The sequence below is a fragment of the Balaenoptera borealis genome (assembly GCF_965194805.1).
Source record: "Balaenoptera borealis genome assembly, chromosome: 7".
NCBI lineage: Eukaryota > Metazoa > Chordata > Mammalia > Artiodactyla > Balaenopteridae > Balaenoptera > Balaenoptera borealis.
Genome location: NC_138864.1, coordinates 120235694 through 120251092, shown reverse-complemented (window position 1 = coordinate 120251092; position 15399 = coordinate 120235694). Strand labels below are relative to the sequence as shown.

The following is a 15399-nucleotide window of genomic DNA, read 5'->3' as shown; positions in this document are numbered from 1 at the left end:
GCTATATGCTTCCCTCTTAAAACTGCTTTTGCGAGATCCCATAGGTTTTGGGTCATCGTGTTTTCATTGCCATTTGTTTCTAGGTATTTTTTGATTTCCTCTTTGATTTCTTCAGTGATCTCTTGTTTATTAAGGAGTGTGTTCTTTAGCCTCCATGTGTTTGTATTTCTTACAGATTTTTTCCTGTAATTGATATCTAGCCTCATAGCGTTGTGGTTAGAAAAGATACTTCATATGATTTCAACTTTCTTAAATTTACCAAGGCTTGATTTGTGACCCAAGATATGATCTATCGTGGAGAATGTTCCATGAGCACTTGAGAAGAAAGTGTATTCTGCTGTTTTTGGATGGAATGTCCTATAAATATCAATCAAGTCTATCTTGTTTAATGTATCATTTACAGCATGTGTTTCCTTATTTGTTTTCATTTTGGATGATCTGTCCATTGCTGAAAGTGGGGTGTTAAAGTCCCCTACTATGATTGTGTTACTGTCGATTTACCCTTTTATGGCTGTTAGTATTTGCCTTATGTATTGAGGTGCTCCTATGTTGGGTGCATAAATATTTACATTGTTATATCTTCTTCTTGGATGGATCCCTTGATGATTATGTAGTGTCCTTCTTTGTCTCTTGCAGTAGTCTTTGTTTAAAAGTCTATTTTGTCTGATATGAGAATTGCTACTCCAGCTTTCTTTTGATTTCCATTTGCATAGAATCTTTTTCCATCCCCTCACTTTCAGTCTGTATGTGTCCCTAGGTCTGAAGTGGGTCTTTTGTAGGCAGGATATTTATGGGTCTTGTTTTTGTAGCCATTCAGCTAGTCTACGTCTTTTCGTTGGAGCATTTAATCCATTTACATTTAAGGTAATTATCGATATGTATGTTCCTATTACCATTTTCTTAATTGTTTTGGGTTTATTATTGTAGGTCTTTTCCTTCTCTTGTGTTTCCTGCCTAGAGAAGTTCTTTTAGCATTTGTTGTAAAGCTGGTTTGGTGGTGCTGAATTCTCTTAGCTTTTGCTTGTCTGTAAAGGTTTTAATTTCTCCATCAAATCTGAATGAGATCCTTGCTGGGTAGAGTAATCTTGGTTGTAGGTTTTTCTCCTTCATCACTTTAAATATGTCCTGCCACTCCCTTCTGGCTTGCAGAGTTTCTGCTGAAAGATCAACTGTTAACCTTATGGGGATTCCCTTGTGTGTTATTTGTTGTTTTTCCCTTGCTGCTTTAAATATTTTTTCTTTTTATTTAATTTTTGATAGTTTAATTAATGTGTGTCTTGGCATGTTTCTCCTTGGATTTATCCAGTATGGGACTCTCTGTGCTTCCTGGACTTGATTAACTATTTCCTTTCCCATATTAGGGAAGTTTTCAACTATAATCTCTTCAAATATTTTCTCAATCCCTTTCTTTTTCTCTTCTTCTTCTAGGACCCCTATAATTCGAATGTTGGTGTGTTTAATGTTGTCCCAGAGGTCTCGGAGACTGTCCTCAATTCTTTTTATTCTGTTTTCTTTATTCTGCTCTGTGGTAATTATTTCCACTATTTCATCTTCCAGGTCACTTATCCGTTATTCTGCTATTGATTCCTTCTAGAGAATTTTAAATTTCATTTATTGTGTTGTTCATCACTGTTTGTTTGCTCTTTAGTTCTTCTAGGTCCTTGTTAAACGTTTCTTGTATTTTCTCTATTCTATTTCCAAGATTTTGGATCATCTTTACTATCATTACTCTGAATTCTTTTTCAGGTAGACTGCCTATTTCCTCTTCATTTGTTAGTTCTGGTGGGTTTTTGCCTAGCTCCTTCATCTGCTGTGAGTTTCTCTGTCTTCTCATTTTGCTTAACTTACTGTGTTTGGGGTCTCCTTTTCGCAAGCTGCAGATTGTAGTTCCCATTGTTTTTGGTGTCTGTCCCCAGTGGCTAATGTTGGTTCTGTGGGTTGTGTAGGCTTCCTGGTGGAGGGGACTAGTGCCTGGGTTCTGGTGGATGAGGCTGGATCTTGTCTTTCAGGTGGGCAGGTCCACGTCTGGTGGTGTATTTTGAGGTGTCTGTGGCCTTATGATTTTAGGCAACCTCTCTGCTAATGGATGGGGCTGTGTTCCTGTCTTGCTAGTTGTTTGGTCTAGGGTGTCCAGCACTGTAGCTTGCTGGTCATTGAGTGGAGCTGGGTCTTGGCATTGAGATGGAGATCTCTGGGAGATTTTTGCTGTTTGATATTACATGGAGCTGGGAGGTCTCTTGTGGACCAGTGTCCTGAACTTGGCTCCCCCACCTCAGAGGCACAGCCCTGACATCTGGCTGGAGCAGCAAGAGCCTTTCATCCACACAGCTCAGAATAAAAGGGAGGAGAAAAAGAAAGAAAGAAGAAGACAAAATAAAATAAAATAATATAAATAAAATAAAATAAAATAATTAAAATAAAAAATAAAAAATAATTATTAAGAAAAAAATTTTTTTAAGTAATTAAAAAAAAAAAACATAAACGGACAGACAAAACCCTAGGACAAATGGTAAAAGCAAAGCTATACAGACAAAATCACACACAGAAGCATACACATACACACTCACAAAAAGAGAAAAAGGGAAAAAATATATATATCGTTGATCCCAAAGTCCACCTCCTCAATTTGGGATGATTTGTTTTCTATTCAGGTATTCAACAGATGCAGGTACATCAAGCCGTTTGTGGAGCTTTAATCCGCTGCTTCTGAGGTTGCTGGGAGAGATTTCCCTTTCTCTTCTTTGTTCGCAGAGCTCCCGGGGTTCAGCTTTGGATTTGGCCCCGCCTCTGCATGTAGGTCGCCTGAGGGCATCTGTTCTTCGCTCACACAGGATGGGGCTAAAGGAGCAGCTGCTTCGGGGGCTCTGGCTCCCTCAGGCCGGCGGGAGGGAGGGGTACGGAGGAGGCGGGGCGAGCCTACGGCGGCAGAGGCGTCGTGACGTTGCAGCAGCCTGAGGTGCGCCGTGTGTTCTCCCGGGGAAGTTGTCCCCGGATCACGGGATGCTGGCAGTGGCGGGCTGCACAGGCTCCCAGGAGGGGCGGTGTGGAGAGTGACCTGTGCTCGCACACAGGTTTCTTGGTGGCGGCAGCAGCAGCCTTAGTGTCTCATGCCCGTCTCTGGGGTCCACGCTGATGGCCGCGGCTCATGCCCATCTCTGGAGCTCCTTTAGGTGGCGCTCTTAATCCCCTCTCCTCGCGCACCCGGAAACAAAGAGGCAAGAAAATGTCTCTTGCCTCTTCAGCAGTTCCAGACCTTTTCCCGGACTCCCTCCTGGCTAGCTGTGGTGCACTAGCCCTTTTCAGGCTGTGTTCATGCCGCCAACCCCAGTCCTCTCCCTGCGATCCGACCGAAGCCCGAGCCTCAGCTCCCAGCCCGCGGCTGCTCTGGCGGGGGAGCAGACAAGCCTCTCCGGCTGGTGAGTGCTGGTCGGCGCTGAGCCTCCGTGCGGGAATCTCTCTGCTTTGCCCTCCGCACCCCTGTGGCTGCGCTCTCCTCCGTTGCTCCGAAGCTCCCCCCTCTGCCACCCGCAGTCTCTGCCCGCGTAGGGGCTTCCTAGTGTGTGGAAACCTTTCCTCCTTCACAGCTCCCTCCCACTGGTGCAGGTCCCATGCCTATTCTTTTGTCTCTGTTTTTTCTTTTTTCTTTTGCCCTACCCAGGTACGTGGGGAGTTTCTTGCCTTTTGGGAGGTCTGAGGTCTTCTGCCAGCATTCAGTAGGTGTTCTGTAGAAGTTGTTCCACGTGTAGATGTATTTCTGATGTATTTGTGGGGAGAAAGGTGATCTCTGCATCTTACTTTTCCGCCATATTGAAGCTCCTCTCTATCTGAAACCAATTTTATACATTAAAAATTAATGTATTTTAAAAGATAACACTGCCTGTCACTTCAAGAATAGTGTCCACTTAGTACTCATTTTTTGCACTATGTCAAGTTTTATCTTGCTATACTACTGGGGGAATATCATATGTAGCATATATACAAACCAGAATCAAATACAAAGGAGTATTTTAAAAGTGAAAAAGTGGGGGATTTATATGTTAAATTCCGTTTATTGTGGTCAGTTGCACATACATCGTTTTGTGTGTGTTTCTACTTTACCCTAACATTAGGAGTCAATATAATATTTGACACTTTTCAACTTTCCAAATTTCAAACAGAGAACAAATTCCATAAGTTATATACAATAATAAACTCACAATTGATCAGTTTTTTCATAAGATCAATAGGGATTCAGGCAAATTTGTATAATATATATATCTTATACATCTCCTACTACAACTCTTATTAATCTGTGCAGCAAGGGTGTGTACATGTGTAGAATAAACACAAAAGATACTTACCTAAGGAAAGTACACCGACGATCATAGCAGCATTATTCACAGTAGCCAAAAGTGGAAACAGGCCAAGGGTGCATTGACAGATAAATGTATAAACAAAGTGTGGTAGATGTTTATTATACAATGGAATGTTATTCAGCTTTAAAAAGAAAGAAAATTCTGACCTGTGCTACATTTGGATCAACCTTGAGGCCATTATGCTGAGTGAAGTTAAAACAGTCACAAAAAGGAAAAAAAACTGTATGATTTCACTTATATAATGTACTTAGAGTAATCAAATTCATAAAGACCAAAAGTAGCTGTAATTGAGCAGAGAGTATGGAACAAAGTTTACACCCCGAATGTAATAGAGGATTTCCGCTCCCTGTCAATTGTGTTAAGGAACCCAATTTCACATTGTAGACAAAGTACATGTGTAAGCCCATATACCTGGCCTGTATCTGATTTAATACAATACATAAATGTGTAATTGTGTGTTCATGTGTCTGTGGTTTATTACTTGTATTTAATATAGAATATGAATTTATGCTTTCAAACTAGTAAACATGGGCCCTGTGGTAGAATTTTTTTTCCTTATTTGTCATCACTAATTCCTTTTGTCCTCCTCTAGCTGTGAAGATTGTTGCAATGTTGATAAAGTCTTATGATCCATTCATCTCACAGAATGTTATTAATACATTTTTCAAATATTACAGTTAACAAATGTGTTAATGGAGCTAGGGAGATAAAAAAATATTAATTTAAAGAGATGTATTTCATGTTTTAAATCCTCAATTTAAAGGAATGGCCCACTTGCTACAATGTATGTAAATTCCAGCATTTCATATTAAAATACCAAAAATAAAATACAAAATAAAAAGGGAATATAAGAAAGAACATTTTATAAATTTGTTAATATACAAGTGCTTTACCATGTTTTAAGTATAAATAATAAATTTTGTTTGTAACAATTTTTCTTTACCTGAAAGAAACTTTACAGTGATCAGATGAGTGAAATATTATTTAAATTAGAATACATATTTACTAATATAATTTATATTTAAAACATCAAAAATATGGATTCTAAAAGATACTTTCATTGACACAGATAATGTTTATAATTTAAATAATATTTCACTAGCAAAATTATGGTATTTATGAATATGAAATGAATACTTATATTCAACAATAGCATTAATATGAAAATATATTCAGAAATTTAGAGATTCTGAAATTTATTGCAAGATATGCCTTCTACTTCAGTCTTCAGATGTCTATTTTTATCTTAAAAGAATCTTTTAGCATGAAAAAATTGGAGCAAGTTGAATTACAGAATTTATGAAAGAAATATAAATTGCCTGGTATATGTGCATTTCAAAGATGTTCAAAGGAACATGATTATCCCATTTGCAATTCAGTTTTAAAATCTGAATACAACATACACAGTATTTGTCACAATTTCTCATTTAGAATTTTAGAAGCTGACAGCCAACACGTTAAGTTCAGAGTCTTCAAAAAATATACTTATGGCACAAGATGAGCTAGAATAATAGAAGATAATAAACCCTGAATTTTTATCTTTGAACTTTTGTTTTCATAATAATGCTACATTGTTACATCTATAAACATTGCATATTTACATTGTGTCTGGTGTTGGGCAGAAGAAGATATGTACCAAATCTGTTCAGTGAACGGTGAAGAATTTGATTTGGTTTGGTTGGCTTTGGTTGCTCATATCGCAAGGCTCATGTTACAAATTGCCAGATAAATGGATGTTAAGTACAGATTATTGCATACCATGTCATTAACACAATGTATAATCTTATGGCCTTTATTCTGGAAAACAGTGGGTGCTATGACAGTTTTTTAATCAGAGGGTGAATATCATTAGCATTTTAGAAGTCTAATCCTGAAGAATGAAGAGACCCAAAGAGTTGGGGAATGGGGAAGGGGGGAGGACCAGTGTAAAGACATTGTAGTATTCTGGGTATAAAGGACTAAGATCCTGAACTGTGCCAGTGGCAGTCTGATACAAAGAGAGGGATAAACTTAAGAAATTTTGAGGGGAAAAAAATGATGTTTTTAACTTATTTTTCTTGTCCAACAGCTCTGTCTAGGACTTCCAGTACTATGTTGAATAGAAGTGGCAAGAATGGGCACCCTTGCCCTGTTCCAGATCTTAAAGGAAAATGATTTCAGTTTTTCACCATTGAGTATGACATTAGTTACCAGATTTTCACATATGGCCTTCATTGCTTTGAGGTAAGTTCTTTCTATACCTAGTTTACTGAGAGTTTTTGTCATGAATGGGTTTTGAATTTTATCAGATGATTTTTGTGTCTATTAAGATGATCATGTGATATTTATCTTTTATTCTGTTATGTAGTGTATCGCATTTATTGATTTGCATATGTTGAGCCATCCTTGCATACCACGGATTAATTCCTCTTTGCTATGGTGCATGATCTTTTAAATATGGTGCTGAATTTGATTTGCTAATGTTTGGTTGAAGAATTTTACATCCATGTTTATTAAGATATTGGCCTGTAGTTTTCTTTCCTTGCAGTGTCTTTGTCACAGTGATGCTGGCTTCATAAAATGAGTTTGGAAGTGCTTCCTTCTCTTCTACTTTTGAGTAGTTTAAAGAGGATTGATATTAATTATCTAAATGTTTGGTAAAATTCACCTGTGAAGTCATTTGGTCTTAGGCTGTCAGTTGTGGAGTGTTTTGATTACTGATTCAATCTTCTCATTTGTTATTGGTCTGTTTTCTGTTTCTTTTTCATTGTCTTGGTGGGTTGTATGTTTTAGAAATTTATCCATTTTTCTAGGTTGTCCAATTTGTTGGTGTATAATTGCTTGTAATAGTCCCTTATAGTCCTTTTTTTTAAAATTTTATTTATTTATTTATTTATTTTTGGCTGTGTTGGGTCTTCGTTTCCGTGTGAGGGCTTTCTCTAGTTGCTGCATGTGGGGGCCACTCATAATCGCGGTGAGCGGGCCTCTCACCATTGCGGCCTCTCCTGTTGCGGAGCACAGGCTCCAGACGTGCAGGCCCAGTAATTGTGGCTCACAGGCCTAGCCGCTCCACGGCATGTGGGACCTTCCCAGACCAGGGCTCGAACCCATGTCCCCTGCATTGGCAGGCAGATTCCCAACCACTGCACCACCAGGGAAGCCCCTCTTTTTTTTTTAATGTAGGTGTTTGTCACCATAAATTTTCTGCTTAGTACTGCCTTTAATGTATCCCATAAATTTTAGTATGTTGTAGATTTATTTTATTTGTATTGAAATATTTTCTAATTTCTCTTCTGATTTTCTCTTTGACCCAATGGCTGTTCAGTTGTGTGTTGTTTAATTTCAATGTTTTTGTGAGTTTTCCCATTGTTTTTTTGTTGCTGATTTCTAGAGAATTTTGCAACAGATTGGTCAATTTAATATTACACAGGAATGGGGATGGAGGAAGTATACATTTATTTGTGATTTTTGCTTTAGGCATTAGGAGAATGATACCACTAAGAAAAATGCAGAAATCAGTTTGGGACAAGAGGTGATGGGGTTGAATGGAAGACTTATAATTACCTTAATTGTAGGATGAATATGGTTTGCAGGATGGATACAACATTTAACTGGAAATGGCCATAGAGATGGAAATAACACATAGAGATGTAATTGCTTCTGGAGAAAGAAATGTTTATGAAAATTATATTTTGGTGTAAGATCATATTTGTCAACATAAGGAAGTCTATGAATTTGGGTCGATTCTAGAGAGAATCATACAATTTTTTTTTTTTGTCCTCACTGTTGGCATCATTGAAATATAAAGATGGTGATTTTAGGTTGTAAGTCATAGCTAAAATATTGTCTACCACTGAGCCCTTGCTCTTACTGTCCAGGTTACTACTCCTCAACTCAACAATCCCTATAAAAGGATCTGGTCATCAATTTTCTTCATAAACACTACATTAACCATACTCAGCTATGAAAGTAATATCACAGAATGAGAAGCTTATGTCAGGATTATACGTTCTAATATGAGCTGATTATGTATTTCTATCTTAACTTGGGGGAGTAGGTAAAATGTAATGAAACTTTATTTTAGCCATCTCCAAGAGACCCAGATTTTATTAAATCAAGCCATCTGGCTGATGTTTACCACTTTTGATTTAGAAGGTAAAGGAAATATTAGTTATCTATAGTATAGAAAAAAATAGAACCAGTGTATCCTGAACTTTCACTGGTAACATGAATTCAGTTTGCACCAGTTTAAATGATTTTAGAGTTAACAAATAAAAATGTATTAGGTAGTGTCTCTTTATAACCTGGGGACTGAGGCTGCAAAGAAAAAGGAAGAGAATGTTATCCAGGAAGACAAATGGAACTGCATTATAGCTCCTTAATTCCAAAGAAAATAAATCATTATTCATGACAAATTTATGTGGAAAATATTAACATAACTATGTTTTGGAAGCCTGGTCTGTCTTAAACTGGAAAACTTTGTTTCCCTCCAGGGCATATTTTATCATTTACATATAAAAAAATGTGATGAATATAATGTTTGAAATACTAGAACCTGAAATTTATCTTAAATGAGATTAGACTGTACCATTGTTCCTAAAGGTATATGTCTTTTTTAAACAGCTGTTGGGAAAATAATTTTTCATATCAACATCAATTCTTAAAAACCACTATATATCTTTTGAGATTAATTGGCTATTCAAAATTTCTCATCTGCATATTAAAAAAAAAGGCAAAGAGATGCTGGAGGTCTGTATAAGAGACAGTTAATGCAACTATGAAAACACATGTTCATGGATGCCTAAGGGATATTTAATAATCTCTGTATCCTTTTTAATAAAATTTTAGTTGGGTTTTCATGAGAGGTGATGGGGAAGCCTTGACAAAATACATAAAGTATCTCATTTATTTTATCTATATATTATTAATATAGATTTTACAAATAAAGCATCCACAGGGAAAATTCTGAGTGAGACAGAGCTTGAATTACACATTTAGTATATTAATATTCAAAGGGGATCCCTGCTTTAGGATAGCTTCAAATTTCTTATTTAGCTTTTGATTTGCTAATAGAATATTTTACAAGAGGCAGGTAGAATTCAGTGATTCCAAGACAAAGAAGTATATATGTGGTTAGCTCTGGAAAAGGAATTTTTTCCCCCAGATAATTCCTAAGTATGCAGGGGTTTACAGTCTCAGGACACAAAATAGGATTTAACCTTTTATCCTATGATTTTTTTCTTTATAAAATGATTCAATGAAAATTATTTTATAGGCTTGTATTTATATTGAATAAGAGTATAAAATATTCTCTTGTAATTGTTGTAAATAATGTGACAAACCTTAAGATGTAACAGGTAATCATATGACTCATATTTGTATTCCATTGCATGTGATGTAATATTGAACCCCATACAACAGTTCATTTGAGTATAAACAAGAAAACATGCAACTAAAAATAATCCCTTCCATCTTTGGTCAGTTTTTCTCTGATTTTAATGTTTCAATATTATTATTTTGGCCTATAAGTTTCCTTTCTGCAAAACGTAATTGTCAATGAAATTTTAAGTGGTTATTTGGTGACCACACTTTGGCTCTGCAGTATAAGTAAAGGAAAATCTGATTATAATTACAGCACATGATACTTAAAGAGGAAAGAGCAAAAATAGCAGGTGGTGAGAAGTATTAGTGACAAGAAGTGATGAAAGGGGATCAAAGCCTAATGTTATCTGCTTCACAAGCTTTCTTAATGCTGTCACTACTCAAAAGATACTAGTTTCCCTGTTCCTATATTATAAGTGGAGATAACTTCTTCATATCAGCAGGGGACAAGTACTTTCCAATTATTTCTTTATTCTCATTTTGAAAAGCCAAATAAATATCAAACTAAAAATTATAGATATTACAAAAATGCTATGTCTTTAAAATTTCTGGAATAGATTATCAGTTTCAGGTTTAAAAATATTTTAGCTTCCTGTCAGTTGTATATAACCTATTTACTTTGAAACAACATTAAAAAGAAACAAGTTAAATTTTAAAGGTTGTTCATAAAGTAAGATAACAAAAATAGATAAATGTAGTCATATATTATTAATGGCACTTCCTTTTTGTAATAACTTTAGTTTCACAAAGGGACAATATTCCCTTATCTATTTTTAGCCTAGTCAATAAAAGGAAATAAAATCCATGATAACCCTAGGATATTTTTTCAGGTATAAGTTGAATTTACTCAGCTATCTTATATTTTGTCATGGTTGGACTACAGTATTTAAAGTATATTAAAAAATAAATTCAAGAGTGAGAAATACTTTCTTTTCTCAAAGTCATTACTTTGAAGAGTGTCATATTCTGTTGATTAAAGTATATTTTGAGACAGTATGCTCTTGTTAATGGTATTCAAATTCTGATTCTTTGTAGAAACCAATATATTTTAAAGCAAAATAGTTAAAAAAAAATAAGAGACCTATAAGAATGGTTCCAGTAAGGATACCAAATAAAGGGGACTAGATTTACCCTACTGCCTGAAACAACCAAAAGATTAACCAAATTAATAGAACAATGGTTCTAAAGACACTAGATATCAGGCAATAAAGGACAACAATCCATGAGATTAAGTAACTAAATGAGGTGAACCCTAAGCTTACCCAAATGTACTACCTTGAATGATTTCAGATTCTGAAAAACAGAGAAAAAGAATCCAGGCAAAGCCCAGTTTTGTCCTTAAGTTGAAGAAATGAAGCTGAGACCAAAGTGGCTAGAACTCACAGGACATGCTGCTGGAATGGACAGAATTACACAGACCAGCACTCTGAAGGTATCCAGAGTACAGATTAATACATGAATATAAAGAAACTACTTGAGGCTAGAGATATTAAAGCTATCAGAAGTTCTTAGAGATAGAGTGCCTGAAATTCATGGGGTGGGGTGGGACAAAGGGCCCTGGCTGATAAATGTGGAATAACTAACCTTAAGCTGAGCACTGCTCTGATATTGCCTAATAAACCTTCAAAACAAGATCCCAAGGAATGAACTGATTCCAATTAATTTAACTGAATCCCAGACAAAGCTCAAGAACATTTATAGGAGTCCAGAAATATCCAGCACCAAAGAAAATGAAATTAGTGATTGCTAAAACATAAAAATTACTAAGAATGCAAGAAGAAAATATATATAATGAAAAGATTAATCACAGAAACAGAGAACTGAAATATATTTTAGTGTTAACAGATAAGAACATTAAAAGGATTATTATGACTGCATTCAATATACTAAAAAATTAAGTGGAGACAAATGGAAGGTGCAAACAATGACCCAAATAAGACCTACAACGTGTGAGATGAAAAATTTACTGAATGGTATATTAATGGCACATGAGCGATTTACGAAGAAAGCATTAGTGAACCTGAAGACATAGAAAGTGTCTAAAATTAAACAAATGAAAGGGAATTTTTTAAAAAGTGAGTTTTATGACAAATTCCTGTAACCTAGTATGTGTAAGTGGAGTCTACACAGAAGAAAACAGAACATAGAAATGAAATATGAAGAAATAATGGCCAAACATTTTCTAAATTTGATGAAATGCATAACTCACAGATCCAAGATCCTCAACAAGACACAATGAAATCTGAAAAACCTGCATCATGGTGCATGAAAATCAAATTTCTCAGAATCAGAGATAAAGAGAAAGATCTTAAAATCAGCCAGAGAAATTTAGATATAGAGGTGTAAATATAAGGATATCGGCAAATTTCTTGTTGGAAGCAATATAAGTGAGGAGAGAGTATAACAACATCTTTATAGCACTGAAAAAAAAAAAACCAAAACTGTCAATGTAGAATGCTATACTCAGAAAAAATATCGTTTGAAAATGAATGTTAAAGACTATTTTGTACATATACAAGTTGAAAGAATTCATCACCATGGGACCCACACTAAAAAAAATGTAAAAAATTTCAAGTAGAAGGAATATGAAAGTAGATGGAAAGATGGCTCTATCAGAGGAAATTAAGAGCAACAGAAATGGTTATTATGTGGTAAATACATATGGTTTTTATTATTATTTAAATATTATTAACATAATTATTAAAATGTAAAACGGGTTTTATCACATGTGACTAATAATACAGTAGCAGTGTAAAATATAATAATGTATATGGAGTTAAAACATATTTAAAAATTAAGTATATTATAATAATAGTACATAGCAAGGTAGCTAAATGGAAACATACAATTATAACAGTTTTATACTACATAGGAAATGTCATAACACAACTTGAAAGTAGACTAAGGTAAGTTAAGAATTCAATCTGCAGTTGGTTGACTCTGTGGATGTGGAACCCACAGATACAGAGTACTGTCTGTACTGTGCCATTTTATATAAGGGACTTGAGCATCCATGGACGTTGGTATCCATGGGCATCCTGGAACCAGTTCCTCAAGAGGATACAGAGGGATGACTGTATAAGGTGAACCAAAAATCCTCCACGAAAATAACAGAGAGTTATAGATGTTAAGTCACTAAAGTAGATAAAATAAATTCATTTAAAAAAGATGCAGGAGTCAGGATTACTTTTCAGTGTGTGCGCTGAGCACACACCAGACCTCAGAGAGGGTGGAAGGCATGAGGATTCCCGGCACCCCCAGCACACGCAGCATGACCAGCGGGTGCCATCCACGGTAGGAATTGGCTCATGTGGTTATGGAAGCTGGACGCTGAGAAGTCCCAAGATCTGCACTGAGCAAGCTGGAGGCCCAAGAGAGCTAATGGTATAGCTTCCAGTCTGAATCCAAAGTCTTGAGAGCCAGGCCATCTTGAATCGCAGTGTCAGGAGCCTCTGTGCAATGTTCGGAGCTGAGGCGCTGGCCTAGCCTCTTCCGAGGAGGAGCTCACGGGTGAAGGGCCTAGCATGAGGCCTCTGTGTGCAGTGCCCTGTGAGCAAGTGACAGAAAACTAAGCACAAAGGAAAAAATAAAAGCCGTGTGGCTGACAGGGAGTTGGTGCTCCGGCTGGGAGTCAGGCCTGTACCTGTGAGGTGGGAGAGACGAGTCCAGGACATTGGTCCACCAGCTCCAAAAAATATCAAACAGCTCCACATAATGTCAAACAGAAAAAGGTCTCCCAGAGATCTCAACCTCAATGCTAAGACCCACCTCCACTCAATGAACAACAAGCTACAGTGCTGGACACCCTATGCCAAACAACTAGCAAGACAGGAACGCAACCCCACCCATTAGCAGAGAGGCTGCCTAAAATCATAATAAGGTCACAGGCACCCCAAAACACACCACTGGACGCGGTCCTGCCCACCAGAAAGACAAGATCCAGCCTCATCCACCAGAACACAGGCACCAGTCCCCTCCACCAGGAAGCCTACAAAACACACTGAACCAACATTACCCCCTGGGGGCAGACACCAAAAACAACGGGACCTACGAACCTGCAGCGTGTGAAAAAGAGACCCCCAAACACAGTAAGTTTAGGAAAATGAGAAGACAGAGAAATACGCAGCAGAGGAAGGAGCAAGGTAAATACCCACCAGACCAAACAAATGAAGAGGAAATAGGCAGACTACCTGAAAAAGAATTCAGAGTAATGATAGTAAAGATGATCCAAAATCTTGGAAATAGAATGGGGAAAATACAAGAAACGTTTAACAAGGACCTAGAAGAACTAAAGAGCAAACAAACAATGATGAAAAACACAACAAATGAACTTAAAATTTCTCTAGAAGGAATCAATAGCAGAACAACTGAGGCAGAAGAATGGATAAGTGACCTGGAAGATAAAATAGTGGAAATAACTAATGCAGAGCAGAATAAAGAAAAAAGAATGAAAAGATTGAGGACAGTCTCAGAGCCCTCTGGGACAACATTAAATGCACCAACATGTGAATTATAGGGGTCCCAGAAGAAGAAGAGAAAAAGAAAGGGACTGAGAAAATATTTGAAGAGATTATAGTTGAAAACGTCCCTAATATGGGAAAGGAAATAGTCAATCAAGTCCAGGAAGTGCAGAGAGTCCCATACAGGATAAATCCAAGGAGAAACACACCAAGACACATATTAATCAAACTATCAAAAATTAAATAGAAAAAAAAATTTAAAGCAGCAAGGGAAAAACAACAAATAACACATAAGGGAATCACCACAAGGTTAACAGCTGATCTTTCAGCAGAAACTCTGCAAGCCAGAAGGGAGTGGCAGGACATATTTAAAGTGATGAAGGAGAAAAACCTACAACCAAGATTACTCTACCCAGCAAGGATCTCATTCAGATTTGATGGAGAAATTAAAACCTTTACAGACAAGCAAAAGCTAAGAGAATTCAGCACCACCAAACCAGCTTTACAACAAATACTAAAGGAACTTCTCTAGGCAGGAAACAAAAGAGAAGGAAAAGACCTACAATAACAAACCCAAAACGATTAAGAAAATGGTAATAGGAACATACATACATATCGATAATTACCTTAAATGTAAATGGATTAAATGCTCCAACCAAAAGACATAGACTAGCTGAATGGCTACAAAAACAAAACCCGTATATATGCTGTCTACAAAAGACCCACTTCAGACTTAGGGACACATACAGACTGAAAGTGAGAGATGGAAAAAGATATTCCATGCAAATGGAAATCAAAAGGAAGCTGGAGTAGCAATTCTCATATCAGACAAAATAGACTTTAAAATAAAGACTAATACAAGGACAAAGAAGGACACTACATAATGATTAAATGATCCATCCAAGAAGAAGATATAACAATTGTAAATATTTATGCACCCAACATAGGAGCACCTCAATACATAAGGCAAATACTAATAGCCATTAAAGGAGACATCGACAGTAACACAATCATACTAGGGGACTTTATCATCCCCATTTCACCAATGGACAGATTATCCAAAATTAAAATAAATAAGGGAACACAAGCTTTGAATGATACATTAAACAAGATGGACTTAATTGATGTTTACAGGACATTCCATCCAAAAACAGGACATTCCTGAGAAGAATATACTTTCTTCTCAAGTGCTCATGGAACATTCTCCAGGATAGATCATATCT

At 36.5% G+C, this 15399-nt stretch overlaps 1 protein-coding gene and 1 long non-coding RNA gene across 19 annotated transcripts in view; one reads left to right on the top strand and one right to left on the bottom strand.

Moving 5' to 3' along the window:
• The window catches only part of LOC309632716 (uncharacterized protein), a 338702-nt gene that overhangs the window by 210595 nt on the left and 112708 nt on the right, over positions 1-15399 (top strand). For 13 of the 16 annotated variants that reach the window (XR_014247015.1, XR_014247016.1, XR_014247017.1 and 10 more), the window contains exon 2: positions 6424-6578. Coding sequence is in view for 9 of the 16 variants with exons in the window: in XM_082400506.1 (XP_082256632.1) it covers positions 6469-6578 (110 nt within the window). In the remaining 7 variants the exon portion in view is untranslated. Of the gene's footprint in view, positions 1-6423; positions 11149-15399 lie in introns of all 16 variants that reach the window. The other 3 variants (XR_014247020.1, XR_014247021.1, XR_014247019.1) reach the window with 2 other exon arrangements.
• LOC309632720 overlaps positions 7198-15399 on the bottom strand; it is a 293593-nt gene continuing 285391 nt past the window's right edge. For all 3 annotated transcript variants that reach the window (XR_014247028.1, XR_014247029.1, XR_014247030.1), the window contains one exon: positions 7198-13263. This is a non-coding gene — a long non-coding RNA (uncharacterized lncRNA). The remainder of the gene's footprint in view (positions 13264-15399) is intronic.